Raw genomic sequence first — 16,469 nt, 5'->3', positions numbered from 1 at the left:
TCTGTTCGACGTTATCCAAACCCAAACCGCGCGCGTCGCGACGCGCGCGCTCAGTACCCATCCATCTTATCCTGCGCCTCGCTCGCCTCGTTCGCCCCATCGATCCCTTTCTTCCAAAAGAATCCCGCCAGCGGGAACCCCGTGAACACGAACCATCCCAAAATCGGCGCGTACAGCCCCGAATCCGCGCCGACGACGCCGAAGATTGGATTTTTATACGCGTACTCGAACATCGACCCCGTCGCCGCGATCAGCACGATCACGCTCAGCAGCAGGTACGCCGGCCACGGAAGTCCGCCCTTCGCGTCCGCCGCCTTGCGCTCGAGCTCGCGGCGCTCCCAGATCGGCACGTCGTCGTCCGGCGTCGTCGCCGCGCTCGTCGACGTCGTCTCGACGTCATCGGTCGATGCGTTCGCGCGCGTCGCGACGCGGGCGCACTGACGCGCGGACGCGACGCGCGCGATCGACGCGCGGTGCGGTCTCGCGCGCGCGCGGCGCGCGGGCGCGACGGCGCGGGCGTGGACGCGAGCGATGGCGGTCATCGTCGTCGACGCGAGGCGACGAGTGCGACGCGACGAGCGACGCGCTCGCGGGACGCGCGGACGACGCGCGGGTCCGCGCTCGAGCGCGCGAATCGCGGTGGCTCAACGGTGCGGTTGGTTATTTCAGTTCGGGAGCGCCCACGGAGGCGGCGGCGTAGGACGGTAATCCGCCGATTTTGTTCGGCGGCCAATACTTGGCCGTGGCGCGGCCGATGATGCGATTTTTCGGCAGCGGTCCCCAGACGTGGGAGTCGAAAGAATTGTTTCTGTTATCGCCCATCACGAACACGTCGCCCTCGGGCACGGTGAACGGGCCGTACTGATACTTGATCGGCTCGAGCTTTAACTCTTTCCCTCTCGAGACGCCGTTGACGAAGAGCTCGCCGCGCTTGACCTGCACCGTATCGCCCGCCACCGCCACGACGCGCTTAATAAACACCTCATTGCTCACCTTCATCGTTTTCGGCGTCTTCGGTGGATTAAAGATCACCACGTCTCCCGCCATGGGCTCGCGATTGAACCGATACGTCAGCTTCTCCGCGATCAACCTATCGCCGACGTCGAACACCGGATACATCGACAGCGACGGAATGTACCTCGGCTCCGCCACAAAGTGTCTGAATCCCAGCGACACCGCGAACGTGATCAACACCGTCGCTATATCCTCTCGATTAAACCTCAAAAACTCCGGCACCCACTCCGGGTAGTCGACGTCGACGACGTACTCGTCGTCGCCGTCGCCGTCGCTCGACCCGCCGCCGCCGCGTCCCGCGCCCCCCGGCCCGCGTCCCTCCGTCTTCGTCTCCGCGCTCGGCGTCTGCGCGCGCGCGACGTGCGCCGCCCGCGCGTCTCCTCGCGCGCGCGTCTCGATCGCGCGCGTCCACGCGCGCCGCGACGCCGTCGTCGGCGTCGTCGCGAACCTCGCGCCGTCGTCCCGCGCGCGCGACGACGCGACGACGCGACGCGCTCGGACGCGCGCGGAGGCGCGCGACGACGCGACGACGCGCGTCGGCGCCGCGGTCGACCGCGCGAGCGTCGGCGGCATCGCGGCGAGCGTCGACGGCGCGTCGAAGTGACGCGTCGCATCGCATCGACGGACGCCGCACTCGTCGACGCCGCGACGCCGCGACGCGCGATGGACGGCGACGCGCTTCGCGCGGAGGCGACGGCGGCGATCGCGCGCGCGCGCGCGGCGGCGGCGGCGGCGGCGGCGGCGGCGGCGGCGCTGTCGACGACCCCGCGGAACGCGCGACGCGACGCGACGGCGACGGCGACGACGACGACGCGCGGACGCGCGCGCGGATCGCCGCTCGGACCGCCGAGACGGGTCGCGGCGACGCGCGACGCGCCGACGGCGCTGGAGATTCCGCGGGCGTCGCGCGCGGCGGCGAGGGACGTGGTGGACAGCGCGAGGAGCGTGGCGACGCGCGACGCGCGGAGGACGACGACGCGAGACGGCGCGTTCGCGAGCGGGAAGACGAGGACGAACGAAAACGATCGAGCGAGCGCGGCGCGACCGCGCGAGGCGCGCGCGTTTCGACGCGAGACGCGCGCGCGGATCGACGAGACGACGCTCGAAAAACTGTTGCGAGTCGCGGCCAAGGCGAGAGCGCGCGACGAGACGAACGCGCGCGACGCGTTCGATTTGAAGAGCGTCAAGGAAGCGGTCGAGTTTTTGAGCTCGCCGAGGACGAAGACGTCGCGAGTCGCGAGTCAGAGAATGCATCCGCGCTTGTGAGCTTGTAAGCTGATTGTAACTTTATACCGTCTACGCGGAGACGCGCGCGTCGACGTCGCTCTAAACTTTGCCTCGGAACACGCACTTGGGTAAGAAGTACTTGTCGCCCCACCAATATCGACGGGTGACGCCCTCCCAAATCTTCGCATCCGCGGTGTCGATGGATTTCATCTCAAACGTCACCTTGAGACCCAAAGCTCCGAGCTCGACCTCGGCGACGCGATTGTACACCATGTGAAAGAAAATGTTGTCGGGACACATGCCGTTGAAGTAGCTGTACAGCCCGCCCTCGCGCAAAAGTTTGGGCAAAAAGGCGTGAAACCGACGCATGTCGTCGTACTCTTCCCCGTACGTGTCGAAATAAATCGCGTCAAACTTTCGACCTTCCTCCACGAGTCTCGGCAGCACGTCTTGCCACCGTCCAAACTCCACGCGCACGCCCGCCTTCGAATCCCATCCCGCGCGCGTCATGTGCGCCCGCACGTCCGGATGCGCCTCCACGATCGTGTGACTCCTCGGCTCTCGAGCCTGAATGCATCCATCGATGATCCCTAAGCCGAAACCGACGTTCATAACGTCGCCGTTCGTCTCGCACAGCGCGTCCGCGTGCGCCTCCATCAACGGCGCCTCCCAGCTCATCATCACCGCGTCTCCGCGCTCGTCCAACAATTTATCATCACCGCTATACCTCACCTTTGTCGCTAAATATTTCTCGCTCTCTTCGTTCCTTCGGCTCGCGCCCTTCGTCGCCGACATCGACGCCTCGCCGTCCCGCACCTCGCTCGCCGTCGCGTGGTCCATCATCGCTCGCGCCAGTTCCGCGTGTCCGTGTCCGCTCGCGTACTGTCCCGCGCAGTCACCGTCGTCATCGACGTCGTTCCATCGCACGCCCGCGCTGAGCAGATGATCGACGATCGCCGCGCAGTTCGCCGCCGCCGCGTGGTGCAGGCAGTGCGCGCCGTTTTCGTCCCGAGTCGTCGGGTCGGCGCCGCGCTCGACGAGCGCGAGGAACGCGCGGACGTCGCCGGCGACGGCGGCGGCGCGCGCGTCGTCGTCGGCGCCCATCGCGGGAAGCGCGGGGGCGAGCGCGCGCGAGTGTGGACGACGCGCGCGCGGCGGCGGTTCGCGCGCTTTTCGTTGACACTGACAACGACGACGGGACGAAGACGACGAACGCGCGAAGAGGAAAGGAGACGCGAGCGCTCAGACGCGAGCGTCGGGGACGGCGGTGGCGGCCGCACGCGCGGCGATCATGGTGGCGTGATCGCCCGAGGCGATGGCGGCGAGGACGGAGGACGTCGCCGAGGCGCACGCGTCGGCGGTTTCGCGGTTGAACGCTCGACGAGCGAGCGCTCGACGAGCGGTGGTGATTTCTAATTCGGAAGCCTTGACGCCGGCGGATTGAATCACCGCGGGCGGTAAGCACGCCATGCGAGCCACGTTTAAACCGAACGAGCGATGGGCGACGCCCGGGGTGAGCTTGTACAGGAATTGAATTCGCGGCATTTCCTCCGACGAACCTTCAAGTTCGACGTACGACGTGAAGCACGACGCGCAGTGCGTCGGGTACTTGGCTTGCACGTCGCGCGCGACCGATGGGTAGTGCGTCACGAATAGCGTGAAACACTTTGCATCTCGAACGAGGTGTTCGAGCGTGGCGGCCGCGATGGCGACGCCGTCGTGCGTCGACGTCCCTCGACCGAGTTCGTCCATGATGACGAGCGATCTCGGCGTGCACATTTCTAAAATGTTTGACGCCTCGGACATTTCCTCGAGGAAAGTCGATGAACCCATGGCGAGATTGTCGCTCGCTCCCATGCGCGTGTAGATTGCATCGAGCACTGTGAGGCGGGCCTGTTTTGCTGGAACAAAACTCCCGACCTGCGCCATCACGCTCAACAACGCCACTTGACGAATGTAGCAACTCTTCCCACCCATGTTTGGTCCGGTGATCACGAGAGCGCGCGTACGGTCGCCGTGGAGGTCGATACTGTTTGGCACAAAGTCATCCAAAAGGTGCGCGTCGAGCACTGGATGCCTACCATCGACAACGTGCAGAGATGGTGGCGCGGAATCGTCGAGCAATTCTGGTCGGACGTATCCTTCGTTTCTTGACAGAATCGCCAACGCGTGCAACGCGTCCAACGTCGCCACAGCCGACGTCGCCGATCGAAAAGCGGCGTAGTTGTCTCGAAACGACGACAGAAATTCTTTCCATGCCGCATCGGCGGCAAACATGTGTCGTTCATTCGCGCATTCTAACGCCGCCGCCGCTTCCGTGACTTCCGGCGGGTGGTAGCGTACAACCTTTTTGCTCTTGTTCGAACTCACCTTGATCCACGTCGTCGGACACGAGCGATCCATGGGGACTTCGATGAGCCACTCGCCGCCGCCAACACCGCCTACGGTGGTGTAACCAAGACGCGGCATGCCGAGCTTACGGCGCAGTTCCGGGAGTAAATCGTCCATCGCGCGCTTCGCCTCCTCCACCGCCGCAGTGGCGGCGTGCAAATCCGGAAAGCTTTCCGCGTCGTCCTTGAAGAGTCCAATCTTCGTCTTCGAAGGCTTGTCCACGCACGCAATCTCCAGATTCAGCGCGTTCAAAAACTGGTCTGCTAACGCGTGAAGAAGAGGATCGGTGACGGCTTCGATTTGCGCTTCCAGCAACGTCGACTTGATCTCCCCAGAGACGCTCGCGCGCATCGCTGCGCACGACTCGCTGAATTTTGCGAGCGACGTCAAAGCCCCGACGAACTCACCGGGCGTTGCCGTGCCGTGAAACACGCGCGCGAGACTTCGTTCGAGATCTGGGAGCTGTTTTAGTTGAATCTTCAATCCGTTGAACGTGTTGTGACTCACTTTGTCGTGGTCCATCATCGATCCTTCCTCAAACGACGTCAACTCGCGCAGCGCGTCGACGGCGTCCAGTCGGCCTTCGATGGCGGACTTTGAACGCAGTGGATGACTCACCCAGTGACGCAGCAAGCGACCACCCATGGGTGTGACGGTGTGATTCATCAACCAAAGTAAGCTTCCCTTGTACGTTCCCGCGGAAGACGTCAAAACCTCGAGTTGACGCAAAACATTCGGCGAGAGTTTCATTTCGTCCGCGCCCTCGAGCGGGCGAAACGCGGCGTCGAGATGAAGAATATCAGCTTGTCCGAATTCTCTCAGATACTTGGCGCCCGCGCAGAGTGCGGTGTGCACCAAGGGTGTCGCCTCCTCCGCCTTGGTACCGGTAAGCGTGACGCCAGTGAGTTCGTCTCGCGTCACGCGCTCCACGCGCGCCGCGTTCGCGCCTGAACCGTACATCGCCTTGATTAAACGCGCCGTCGGTTCGCTAATTGGTTCCACGAGAACGATCTCCGCGGGTGAAATGCACAACAACCGCGACTCCAACCCAGGTCGTTGCATGGTGTCCATGAACTCTCCACTCAGTACGTCCCCGGTGCTTGTTTCAATCGCCGCCAATCCCACGCGCGTCGACGCCGACGTCGACGCCCCGCCCGCGACGCGATCCTCGGCGACGCACAACAAATGATTCGACAACACCCCCGACGCCATGCTCGACTTTTCCCCGTCGTCGCCCGCGTCCGACAACGCCGCTCCCGCGTCTAACGTCGCTTTCGTGTACAATCCAACCAATTTCCGTTCAAACAGCCCCGATTTATTCCCCGTCTCCCCGCTCGCCTTCAACGCCGCCGTCTCCGTCTGTTTCACCACCCCCACTCGATACCCCGCCTTGACCAACCGTCGCACGTACACGTTCAACCGCACCACGGGCACGCTCGCCGTGAGATAGTTCCTCGACTGATACGCGAATATTCCCAAAACCTTGCTCGCATCCCGCGCGTCATCGCCGTAAAAGTGATACTTGTACCCGACTTCGATCATCAGCATCGTCCCCGGATATTTCGCCTTGAACGTCTTCACGCTCTGTTCCAACGGCGTCATCTTCGTCCCCGTCTCCGACGCGCCCGCGCCATCCTTCGTCTTTCCATCCGCATCGACCTCTAAATCTCGTCGTCGTCGATCGAGCGAGAGCTTTTGAATAAACTTCGCGCGCGTCGTCGGCGACGACGGTTTCAGTCGCTCGAGCGTCGCCCGCGCGTCGTCCTCGTCCGCGTCCGCGTCCTCGCGCCGTCGTCCCTCGTCCGCGCGCGCGTCGTCGGTGAGCTCAACGTCATCCTCGCGATCGTCCGCGTCGCGAGTCTTCGCGCGCTTCGCCGCCGGCGGCGCGTTTTCGTCGTCATCGTTCGTTCGCGATGCCGCATCGCGCGTCGCGGTTTCGCTCGACGCGCGTCGCGACGACGCCGCGCACGGCCGCGGATTCGGCGCGAAGAAACTGCTGATTGTTTTTTGTCCCTTGGGCGGGATTTCGGGCGGCGCGCGCATGACGCGCGTCGAGACGGCGCGCGCCGAGACGTGCGGATGCGTTTGAAACCGACGCGCGGCTGTCGCGACGCGCGAGACGAAGAGACGCGAGGCGAGACGCGCGAGACGCGCGAGGGAGGAAGGATTGAGCGTCGCGTCTATTGCGTATTAAATCTATGGTATGTAATATCGATGTGGTGATCGCGGGTTCGATCGCGGTGTCGCTACGCGGGCTTGGATGTGTCCAAGCGCGAGGCGACGAAACGCGCCCAAACGAATCCCCAAGGCGTGAAACCGTTGACCCATTTGATGGTGTCCCAAACCGTGACCGCGAGGGCGTAGACGAAGGCGGAGGCCACGATGTGCGCGCTCAACGCGAGGGCGCGTAATAGTAAGATGGGCTTGCGAATCAATCGCGACATGTGCGTGCCGAAGAGAAAAGAAAGAGCGCGCTTTTGGGCGCGATCCTGGCGTTCGCGAATGCGACGCGCTTCGTCGGATTCGGGCCACACCGGCAAAGCGGCGACTTTGACTGGATTTCGGCGCACAAAACGCCGAGCGGTCCAAAGATCTTGGAGCGTACGGCTGAGCATTCTGATGCTCTTCGCGCGCAGCGCCGTGCCTTGAGGACCGGATAAGTACTCGACGATTTGTTCCGTGTTAGCCGCGAACGCGACGCGACGCAACGCGGTACCTTCGGTCGAGCCCAAGAGTCTACCGACAACCTCTTTGCTGCGCTGCGCCATGAGCGCTTGGCTATCGCCGAACACGTCGCTCTCGGTATCCGTCGTCGATACTTCAGTGGCGGGTGTCTCGTCTTCGTCCACCGTGTCGTTCAACACGAGCTCTTCCATGCGATCCCATCGCAACTCGTTGGACTCGTTCAAAAACGTCTCGCGCATCGCTCTTTGACCTTCCGGCGTTGAAGGCGCCATGGCACGTCGAATAGCGTACGGTAACGCTGCGGTGTAAATGTTAAAATTCGGATCCGCCTTCTCCGCGATGCCTTCGAGCGTCAAAAACGTTCTGATGAGAAGGATGATGTAAGGCGGCGTCAGGAACTTGAAGTTCGCGCTGAGCTTGGCCAATCCGGTCGCGAGCGCACCAAAACGACTTTGACCACCTTCTTCCGAGGACAAAGTCTTCGCCACCGCCGCCGTCATCTCTTCCAACGTCGCCGGTTTGTACGTGTCGCTGCGGTCGTCGCGCTTCAAGAAACCTTCCTTTGGCGTGAAGCCAACCTCTTGGAAAACCAACACTAAACCCTCCCAGTTCCCGGAAATCATGTGCTGAATGCCCTTTGCGAAGCCTTCCATGATGAAAGGCTCCACTTCGCTCATGAGCCCGAAATCCAAAAATACGAGCATGTCGTTTTTGTCGAGCATCATGTTCCCTTCGTGCGGATCCGCGTGGACAAAACCAGTGTAAATCAGCTGCGCCACGCACGCTTCGACCGCCATTTGCGCCATGATGAGCTTTTTCTCTTGAGTTAAATCCGCGATGTGATTGCCATCGATCCACTCTGTGGTGAGTATTCTCGCTCGACCCTCTGGTCCCGTGTACTGCGGCAGCCACTCTGGCGCGCGAACGAAACCCAACCACTTATGCCGCTCGTTGAACTCGTCCATGTGCGCCGCCTCTTGCGTGTAGTCCAGTTCTTGCCAAACGCCTTGCCCGACCTCATCGGCGATGACGTCGAGCTCCGTCGTGGTCCCCCACAAGCGCTTGAGCGTCGAAAGGGAGAGCGACCAGCACGTCCAGTCGAGGGCAACTTGTCGCATCACCTTCGGTCTTTGCACCTTCACCGCCACGTCTTCACCTTCCCACGTCTTTGCCTTGTAAACTTGTCCTAATGACGCCGCGGCGATGGGTTTCGCGCTAAATTCTGCGAACAAAGGCTTTGCGTCTGGGTTCACGCCGACGTATGCGTGATTCGGCGCGATGGGCCCATCCCATTCCAAATCTTCCACGATCGTTCTCCACGCCAACCGATCCGGAAACGGCTCATTACTTTGTTGCAGCAACTTCAATTCATCCGCCGCCTCTTCCCCGATCAAATCCGGACGCTGCGACAGCGTCTGCCCGATTTTCACAAACACCGGCCCCAAGCGCGTCATCGCCGCTCTCAACTCCGCCCCCCGCGTGCGCTTCTCCGGCGCCCAATCCTCCTGCTTCTTCCAGCTTTTTATCACCCGTCGTCCGACTCGAATGATCGTCGCCAACCGTCCCGCGACTTGCAACGGTCGTCGTCGAAAGAATCGCAGCAACTTTGGTTTATCAAACTCCCCGCGCAGCGCGTCGTACGCGTCCCGCCGTCTCCTTCGCCGTCTCTTCAATCTCCGCCCCCCGCGCTCGACCGAATCGCTCACGCGCACGATCCTCGTCCCCGTGGTCGTCATCGCGTCGTCCTCGATCGCCTCATCCACCGACGACGTCGTCGCCAGCAGCGCCAGCGCCGCGTCCACGTCCTCGTCCCCCGTCGCGTTCGCCCGTCCGCGCCCTCGCGCGCGCGCGCGCGCGTCGCTCGTCGCCGTCCATCGTTCGCGCGCGCGGTTTTCGAGCGCGCGCGCGCGTCCGAACGCGTCGAGCGCGACGTTTCGCGCGCCGGCGACCGCGACGTCACCGCGTCCCGGTCGGATGCGTCCCGGTCGCTCGCGCGCGCGCCGCGTCGCGGACGCGCGCGCGCGCGCGCGCGCGGGCACCGCGGACGCGCGTTGATGCGCGCGCGACATCGGGCGCGTCCGCGACGCGCGCAGGGCCGACGCGGTCGACGAGCGAGCGAGCGATCGATCGATTGATTGATTGATGCCGAGGCGAGGAGTGCGTCGCCACATCCAGGGTGGCTCGAGCGAGACGCGGCGCGGCGAAGCGATGCTCTCGAAACGCGCGCGGCGCGTCGCTCTTCGCCGCGCCCGCGCTTAACGTCTGGTTGATGAAATCTCGACGCGCGATCACGCGAAATTCTCCACGCAAATCGCCTCGAAAACGTCGAAAGAAACGACGCCCAAGTGCCTGTCGTCGGTGAAGTGGCGCGGGTCGAAGTACGGCGCGAGCAAAGCGCGAGGGATCGGACGGCCGAGGGCGCTCGAGGCGCCGGCGACGAATTCGTCGATGGAGAGGGAGGCGGAACCGTCGGCGTCGAGGAAGTCGAAGATGAGACGGAGCGGAGATTTAGAGCTGTGGGAGTGCTCGGTGCGACAAATCATTCGGAGGGTTTCGTGCCAGGATTTGCGCCACGAGGCGTCGCCGGTTGGATGAGGGAGGGCGGCGTCGGCGGCGGCGAGCTCGATCCAGGCGCACTGGAGGGTGGACGCTCGGAGGAAGGCGAGCCGGGAGGCGAGACGCTTGAGCGCGGCCTCGCGCTCGGGCTTTTCGTCGGGGATTTCGGTGATGTTTAACTCTCGACGGACGACGTCCCAGACGTCGGCGCCGAAGTAGTCGAATTCGAGCACGGGGGTGAAGGATTCGGCGGTGAGCACGCTCCAAAGGGTGTCGTCCTCGACGGGATCGCGAGGAAGTCTTCGACCGTTGATGGTGACGTTACGTATGACTTGAACGTCTTTGTAATCACGCACCGCGGCGCTGACTAAGTGCTTCGCCACGCTCGCTTGCTCGTCGCAGTTCAGATCGAGTCTGTAGTGCATCGTGAACGCCTGCGGCGAATCGCCGAGGACGTTTCTCCATCCCATGCGAGCGCCAAAAATACTTTGCTCGAAACTTGAATACCGACCGACGACGGCGGGTACGTTGGCGTGGTCGATCACGCGATTGAATAAGATCACGGCCGCCTCTACGCGATCGGGACCGGGTGGAAAAGCGTCGCATACTCTCTGGTATTGACGTGCGTTCACGTGCACGCGCACCGAAGCCTCGCGAAGAGCGTAAAGCGCCCTCACTGATCTCACGGCCGCCCATTCGCTCGTTGAGTTGGTCAAGACTGCGACTGAATGCAGAAACGTGTGAAGTTTCTCATCGGTTTCCGCCATCGCGCTTTCTGACGCGCGAATGTTGCTCGTGTAATCGAATTCGAGCGTGCCGACGTTTGGCATGCATCGCATGAGCGACTCGGGAACACCTGACGGCATCACATCCGTGATTCGCGTCCGATTCAATCGCACGTTTCGCCACGTTCGGCGTCGCCCTTCGAACGTTGCGCTGTCCATCATCGTCGAAGCGATCGTTCTGTCTATGTCGACAGCTAAGTTTAAATCGTACCGCCCTGTGGGATTCGCCGCGCGAAAATGTGCGTAAGAACCAAGTATGTTCCGAAGCTTTTCGAACTCAAACTTCGATGTGAACATCTTCTCAGCGTTTTCAGCATCAAGTAAGCGCGCGTAAATAGCTGAGGCGGCTTGTAAGCGATCGGTGCCTTCGAGAATAAAGGTATCTAGAAGTTTCGCGGCGTGCGAGGTTTCAAAGTAGTAGCTGCGGCAAAACAGCATGAGTCGACTGAGCCGCTCGAAGTCTGAAAGCCGATTGCTTCGAAGTTGCCTCAAGATATTTTCAAAGTCTTCGTCTTCGATGACCACAGGCCGTCTCGCCAAACGCGCTGCGCTCGTGACGAATTGAATCTCGATCACGCCGCGCGAGACGCCGCTCAAGCCTTCGCGCTTGAAATCATCCAGCACATCCACACCCGAAGGAACCTTTTTAGCGCTCGTCATGCTTCCAGGATTCTCGCTTTCTAAGTGCCACAACTTTGATGCGATGGCGCGCTCACCCGTGTCGTCGAGATTTAGCGTGTATCGGCCGTCTGGATTGTGCGAATTGAACGCCGCGACGCCGTGTTTCGTGGTGGATTTCCTCTTCTTCTTCGGCACGTCCACGAAAGAAGATCCCGAGCACGTCAGCACTGTGAGACAATCGTTTTCCAGTAACATGGACATCAAGTGCCGCCCGCCGTCTTCGCCCATGGCGTTGTGATCTAGTCGAAGTGTCGTCAACACGTCGTTCGTTCGCAAGCCTTCGCTTATGACCATCGACGCGTCGCATCCCAATCGACATCGCGATAAATCGAGCTCCAGTAGCGATCGATTGACGCTCAGTGAGTCACCTATGTGTTTACCACCTTCGTCACCGATGCCGTTCCACGCCAAGGATAAGAATTCTAATCGCGTGTTCAGCTTCAGACCGCGCGACACGTGCGCGCACCACTCCGAGCCGATGGCGTTCCAGGACACGTTGAGAACTCGTAACGAAATGTCCGCGCCCAAGGCGTCGCCGATGCATCGACCACTCGCATCGGTCAACTTATTCCTTGATAAATTCAAACTTTCGAGTCCGCACGTGTTGCTCCGAAGAGCGGCGAACAACGCCGTCGCGCACGCGTCGTCGACGCCGCACGCCGAAAAATTCAAAACCTTGATTTTTTTCACCGCTTCCGCGCACGTGGGCGCGATCGCGCTCGAAACTTTGTTTTCACTAAAATTCAGCGCCCGCAGAACCTTCGCGCGCGCGGCCGCGGCGCACAACGCAGAGACTCCGTCGTCGTCGATTTGATTCCGACTCACGTTTAGGCTCTCCATCGTCGCGTTCTCCGCCACGCCCGCCGCGATCGCCTTCGCGCCGCTCGACCCCAGACCCGAAGACGCCACATCGGCGTACTTTTTCTCCAACTGTCGCAGCACTCTCGAACTGACGCGCGCACCGTGTTCGACGCACGCCGCCGCGTACGCCGCCGCGCGCTCGTCCCGCGTCGCCAGTCTGCGCACCCGCCACGCGCCGATCTCCTCTCGAGCCACCCGTCGCGGATGCCTCGACGATCCCTCGCCCCGTTCAACGACTCGAACGACGTCCACCGTCGCGCGGTCGCGCGCGCGCGCGTCGTCGTCGACCGCGCGCACCGCGCTCGACGCCCGCGCGACTTCCTGCTCTCTCTGCAGCCTCGCGCACACGCGCGCCTGCGCGCGCGCGTACGCCTCCGCCACCGTCGGCCGGTCGCGCGCGACGTTCATGGTAATTTTAAAGCCTCGTCGCCGCCCTCGATCGTCGACGCGCCGCGCGCGCCGCGCAGTGACGCGCGCGCGCGCGTCCCAAAATAGCACACTCGGCAGACGAATCGACACTCCGACGCGCGCGGCGTCGCGACGCGCCCGCATGCGCGCCCTGCCGTCCTCGCGCGCGCCGCGATCGTCGCCCTCGCGCGGTCGTCCTCGCGCGCGCGCGCGACGCGCGCGCGACGCTCGAACGCGCGCCGCCGCCGCCGCCGCCGCGTCCACCGACGGCGCGTCGACGCCGCCGCGCTTCGACTACGACGCGCTGTTCGCGCGCGGTCGACGCGGAGGCGCGGTGCCGACGTTCGCGGCGCCGATGGAAGGGCTCGGCGACGCGCGGTTCCGCGTCGCGCTCGCGGCGAACGGCGCCGGTGGTTTCGACGAGGCGTGTCGAGAGTTTATCAGAATTCCGGGCGCGCTGCCGAACGGCGCGGATCCGACGAAATTGGTGAAGAATCTGTGCGCAAATTACGACGCGGATGAGTTGAGATTCAACGCGACGGCGCGCGTGCCGCTGGGGGCGCAGATCATGGGGAGCGAACCGTGGTTGCTGGAGCTCGCGGCGAGACATTTGGCGACGGAGAAATCGGCGCCGCGAATCGACTTGAATTGCGGATGCCCGGCGAACGTGGTCACGGGGAAAGGCGCGGGATCGTCGCTGTTGAGAGATCCCGAGTACGTGTACGCGTGCGTGAAGGCGGTGGCGGATGGGGCGAGAGGAAGCGGCGCGCACGTGACGATGAAGCTTCGGAGCGGATACGACGATTCGTCGTTGTTGCGGGAGAATTTGCTGGCGGCTCGCGAGGCGGGGGCGAGATTCGTGTCGCTACACGCGAGAACGCGCGCGCAAGGGTACTCAGGTCGAGCGAATTGGGAAGAAATCGCGTTCGCGAAAGATGTTTTGGACATTCCGGTGCTCGGGAATGGGGACGTCACGAGTCCGCAACGCGCCGCTGAATTGCTCAGGGTGAGCGACGCGGACGGCATCATGCTCGGTCGCGGGGCGGTGCAAGATCCATTAATCTTTCGACGCATCGCTGCAACAGTCTCGCGGGACGCTCAAGGAGTTGTGCGAGTGAGCGATGATGTCTTCGAGCGCGAGTTCGAAGTCGAGCTCGTGATTGACTTTTTAAGAACTTTCGCGGCGGAGGTGTTCAAGACGGAAAATAAACCAAACGGCAAGCGCGGGAGCGGCGTCCAGGCGCAAGAGCTCGAGACCTTCAAGGTGGGGAAGATTAAATCCATCGTGAAATATTTGTTTGCTGGGAATCCCAATTTATTGCCTCACATGAAGTCTGTGATGCAGCTCGATCCAACGAAAACGAGCGCAGAGGACGTGTTGCGCACCGTCGAGACGCTCGTGCGCGCCGAATGGCAGACGCCTCAAAACGTCCTCGTCGACGCGTTCTCGAAGCGAAATCAGTACACATAGTAGCATGCATAGTAGCAGTAGCGCGGCAGTAGCGACATTCTTTGTTTTGTAGAAAATATAAATATTATTGGAAGTGAGGCTACAGTACCTACCGTACGACTGAGCAACTAAAAAAGAGCTACGTCTAAGTGAGTCTGAGTTGAGTCTTCCGCTTGTGAGAAAAGGTGGAAAAAATCCAAAGGATTGTCTCCGAATCTTGAAATGTACGAATCTTGTCGTTTACACCGTCGTCGTCTCGACTGCCTCGAGAGGTTTCTCCTCGATGCCTGTCCTGCCCTTCTTGAGCAACTTGACTTTAATCAACGGTTTACGGGCGGATTCGCCGCGAAAGTACACGTCGAGCCAAGAGAAGAACATGGTACCGAAAGCAGAGAAGACGACGGCGAGGATGAACGTGAGGAGAGTGCGCTTGCCGCCAAAGGCTTGCAAGCCACCGCCTTCGATGGTTGTGCCGTCCGGAAGCCAAAAGTTTCCAAACGGACCCCACGCGCGGTGAACAATCGGCGGGTTAACCATGGCCGCGGCCCTGGTGGAGTGCACCGCGCCGTACTTATCGGTCCACGCGCCGTCCAAATCGAGGACGGCGCCTTGAACGATGACGGCGATGCAGCCACACACAACGCCCATGATTGCACCGAGCTCGGTCGGTGCGATGATGAAGGAGTTGATGTCTTTGCGGATGAGACCGAGGTAGAGCGCCGGCGCGGCGAGCGCGCACACCAAGTCAACCATCAAAAAGAGAGACAAGACGTCAATCTTATCGACGGCGACGAAAATGGCACCGACATTCAACGCAGCGCAAATTACTCGCACCGAGTTTGCTGGAAGATCGTAGTTCAAGATGTCACGGTATAACACAGAAGTTAAGCCGTTTTGGATGGAATCCACCGAACTCACGCAAAGCGAGGTTGCAAAAATCAGAATGATTACGTGCCAACCCTTTGCGAGACCTTCGGCGAGTTCGAAGAACGCAAGGTAATGGAGCCTGGAGAAGTCGTCGAAATCGGCGCGGTACTTGGCCACGGCGGTGACACCGAGAATACCGAAGAACCACATGACGACAAAAATCATACCGGCGCCCAACGCGAGACCTTTGCGAAGATCTTGCGTGGAACGGGCGGCGTACACGCGCTGCCACTGACCGGCGTTGAATAATTCTGCGCCGAGGGTAGCGATGATCAGAGTGATCATGACGACAAACCCGTTCGTGGTGGACTTGGACACCGCGCGCATCTGCGTCGCGGTGACTTCGTTCTTCGCGAGCACGACGCAGCTGAAGAGCAACATGAAACCGGTAATCATCACGCCTTGCACGCGATCGGTGATCACGGACGCGGGTAAACCCGCAATCATGGTGTACGAAAGCGTGATGACGCAGACCGTGCCGAGAATGACGTCGCGAGAGTACTTGGATTCCGCACCCTGCACGTCGGAGAAGAGCGCGGCGACGTTGGCGATGGTGGAAATTTCCGCGCACAAGAAGATGAACAGATACATCGTGCTCATGAACGCGGCGACGAGTTGCATGCAACGACCGAATCGCGTGAGCGCGAAATCAGTCACCGAGAACCCATTCTTGTCGCCCACGAACGCCTTGATCGTCGGCGCGATGAAGATCATCAAAATCGCCGGCGACGCGCTCGCGAACGAGTACCCGAACACCCCCCACCACGACAACCGCGTGTTCGCGCCCATCTCGGTCGTGCCGTAGTACACCCACGCCCCCATACCTCCCGCGAAGTACGACAGCCCCACCTGTTGCCACGGCAGCGAGTTCTTCGCCGACATCCATCGCACGTTCGGCTTCTTCGCCGCCCTCGCGAACTCAGTCGCCGTCATCCGCGTCCCATCCTCCCTCCGCACCGCGAACGCCATCGCGACGACGAAAAAAAACAGCGTCGTCGCCTCCACCGTCGCGATCGCCGCCCCGCTCGTCAGCGTCGGGTACGCCATCCTCGCCGTATCGTTCGCGCGTCGCTCTCGTCGCCGTCGATCCCTCCTTCTGCGCCCCGCGCCCCGATGCGCGCGCGATGCGCTCGCGTCGCGCTCGACGTTCGGTGATCCTTCTCGCACGTATTACCGTGATCAAGTTCGGACGATGTATTCTCAGAACGCGCGTCGCCGCGCGCACACTCGTTCACCGCGTCGCGTCGTCGCGCGCCTCGACGCCGGCGCCGCCGCCGTCGCGCGCGTCTCACGCGCGTCGAGTCGCACACACGGACCGGTCGCGCGACGATTCGAGACTAAGTCTCACACACGGACTTACCACTTCGGCGCATTCGCGACGCGCATTCGTTCATTCCATTCATTCGCGCGCGACGCGCACTCGCGGGCGCGCGATGCGGACGACGCGCGTGTTCGACGACGACGCGTCGATCGATCGCGCGCGT

General features: G+C 62.0%; 6 protein-coding genes across 6 annotated transcripts; 1 reads left to right on the top strand and 5 right to left on the bottom strand.

Annotated features, from left to right (window-relative positions):
• Window positions 1–50: 50 nt before the first annotated feature.
• OSTLU_36919 (predicted protein) lies at window positions 51–542 on the bottom strand (the record flags this gene model as incomplete). The annotated part of the gene is made up of 1 exon (XM_001417191.1): window positions 51–542. One exon carries the CDS (start codon window positions 540–542, stop codon window positions 51–53), a length of 492 nt encoding a protein of 163 aa, XP_001417228.1.
• Window positions 543–708: 166 nt separating this feature from the next.
• On the bottom strand, window positions 709–1,305 carry OSTLU_5885 (predicted protein; the record flags this gene model as incomplete). The annotated part of the gene is made up of 1 exon (XM_001417190.1): window positions 709–1,305. A coding segment is annotated over one exon (597 nt), but the record flags the coding sequence as incomplete, so codon positions are not given.
• Window positions 1,306–2,340: 1,035 nt separating this feature from the next.
• On the bottom strand, window positions 2,341–3,345 carry OSTLU_86989 (predicted protein; the record flags this gene model as incomplete). Its single annotated transcript, XM_001417189.1, has 1 exon — window positions 2,341–3,345. One exon carries the CDS (start codon window positions 3,343–3,345, stop codon window positions 2,341–2,343), a length of 1,005 nt encoding a protein of 334 aa, XP_001417226.1.
• Window positions 3,346–3,483: 138 nt separating this feature from the next.
• On the bottom strand, window positions 3,484–11,604 carry OSTLU_49314 (predicted protein; the record flags this gene model as incomplete). The annotated part of the gene is made up of 2 exons (XM_001417188.1): window positions 9,700–11,604; window positions 3,484–6,246 (listed from the first exon to the last, which is right to left on the bottom strand). Exon 2 carries the CDS (start codon window positions 6,232–6,234, stop codon window positions 3,484–3,486), a length of 2,751 nt encoding a protein of 916 aa, XP_001417225.1. The 5' UTR covers window positions 6,235–6,246; window positions 9,700–11,604.
• Window positions 11,605–12,963: 1,359 nt separating this feature from the next.
• OSTLU_31136 (predicted protein) lies at window positions 12,964–14,152 on the top strand (the record flags this gene model as incomplete). Its single annotated transcript, XM_001417450.1, has 1 exon — window positions 12,964–14,152. The coding sequence occupies one exon, from the start codon at window positions 12,964–12,966 to the stop codon at window positions 14,077–14,079; it is 1,116 nt and encodes a 371-aa protein (XP_001417487.1). The 3' UTR covers window positions 14,080–14,152.
• OSTLU_24399 (SSS family transporter: sodium ion/solute) lies at window positions 14,120–16,222 on the bottom strand. Its single transcript, XM_001417187.1, has one exon. The coding sequence runs from the start codon at window positions 16,030–16,032 to the stop codon at window positions 14,299–14,301; it is 1,734 nt and encodes a 577-aa protein (XP_001417224.1). The 5' UTR covers window positions 16,033–16,222; the 3' UTR covers window positions 14,120–14,298.
• Between the last annotated feature and the right edge of the window lie 247 nt (window positions 16,223–16,469).

The sequence above is a fragment of the Ostreococcus lucimarinus genome, chromosome 4 (assembly GCF_000092065.1).
Source record: "Ostreococcus lucimarinus CCE9901 chromosome 4, complete sequence".
NCBI lineage: Eukaryota > Viridiplantae > Chlorophyta > Mamiellophyceae > Mamiellales > Bathycoccaceae > Ostreococcus > Ostreococcus sp. 'lucimarinus'.
Note: the sequence above shows the minus strand (reverse complement) of the source record. Positions and strands in the feature narration are given on the sequence as shown.

Bases quoted from the DNA above. Each gene is read 5' to 3' on its own strand.
- OSTLU_24399 (XM_001417187.1), bottom strand. From the start codon at position 16,032: ATGGCGTACCCGACGCTGACGAGCGGGGCGGCGATCGCGACGGTGGAG.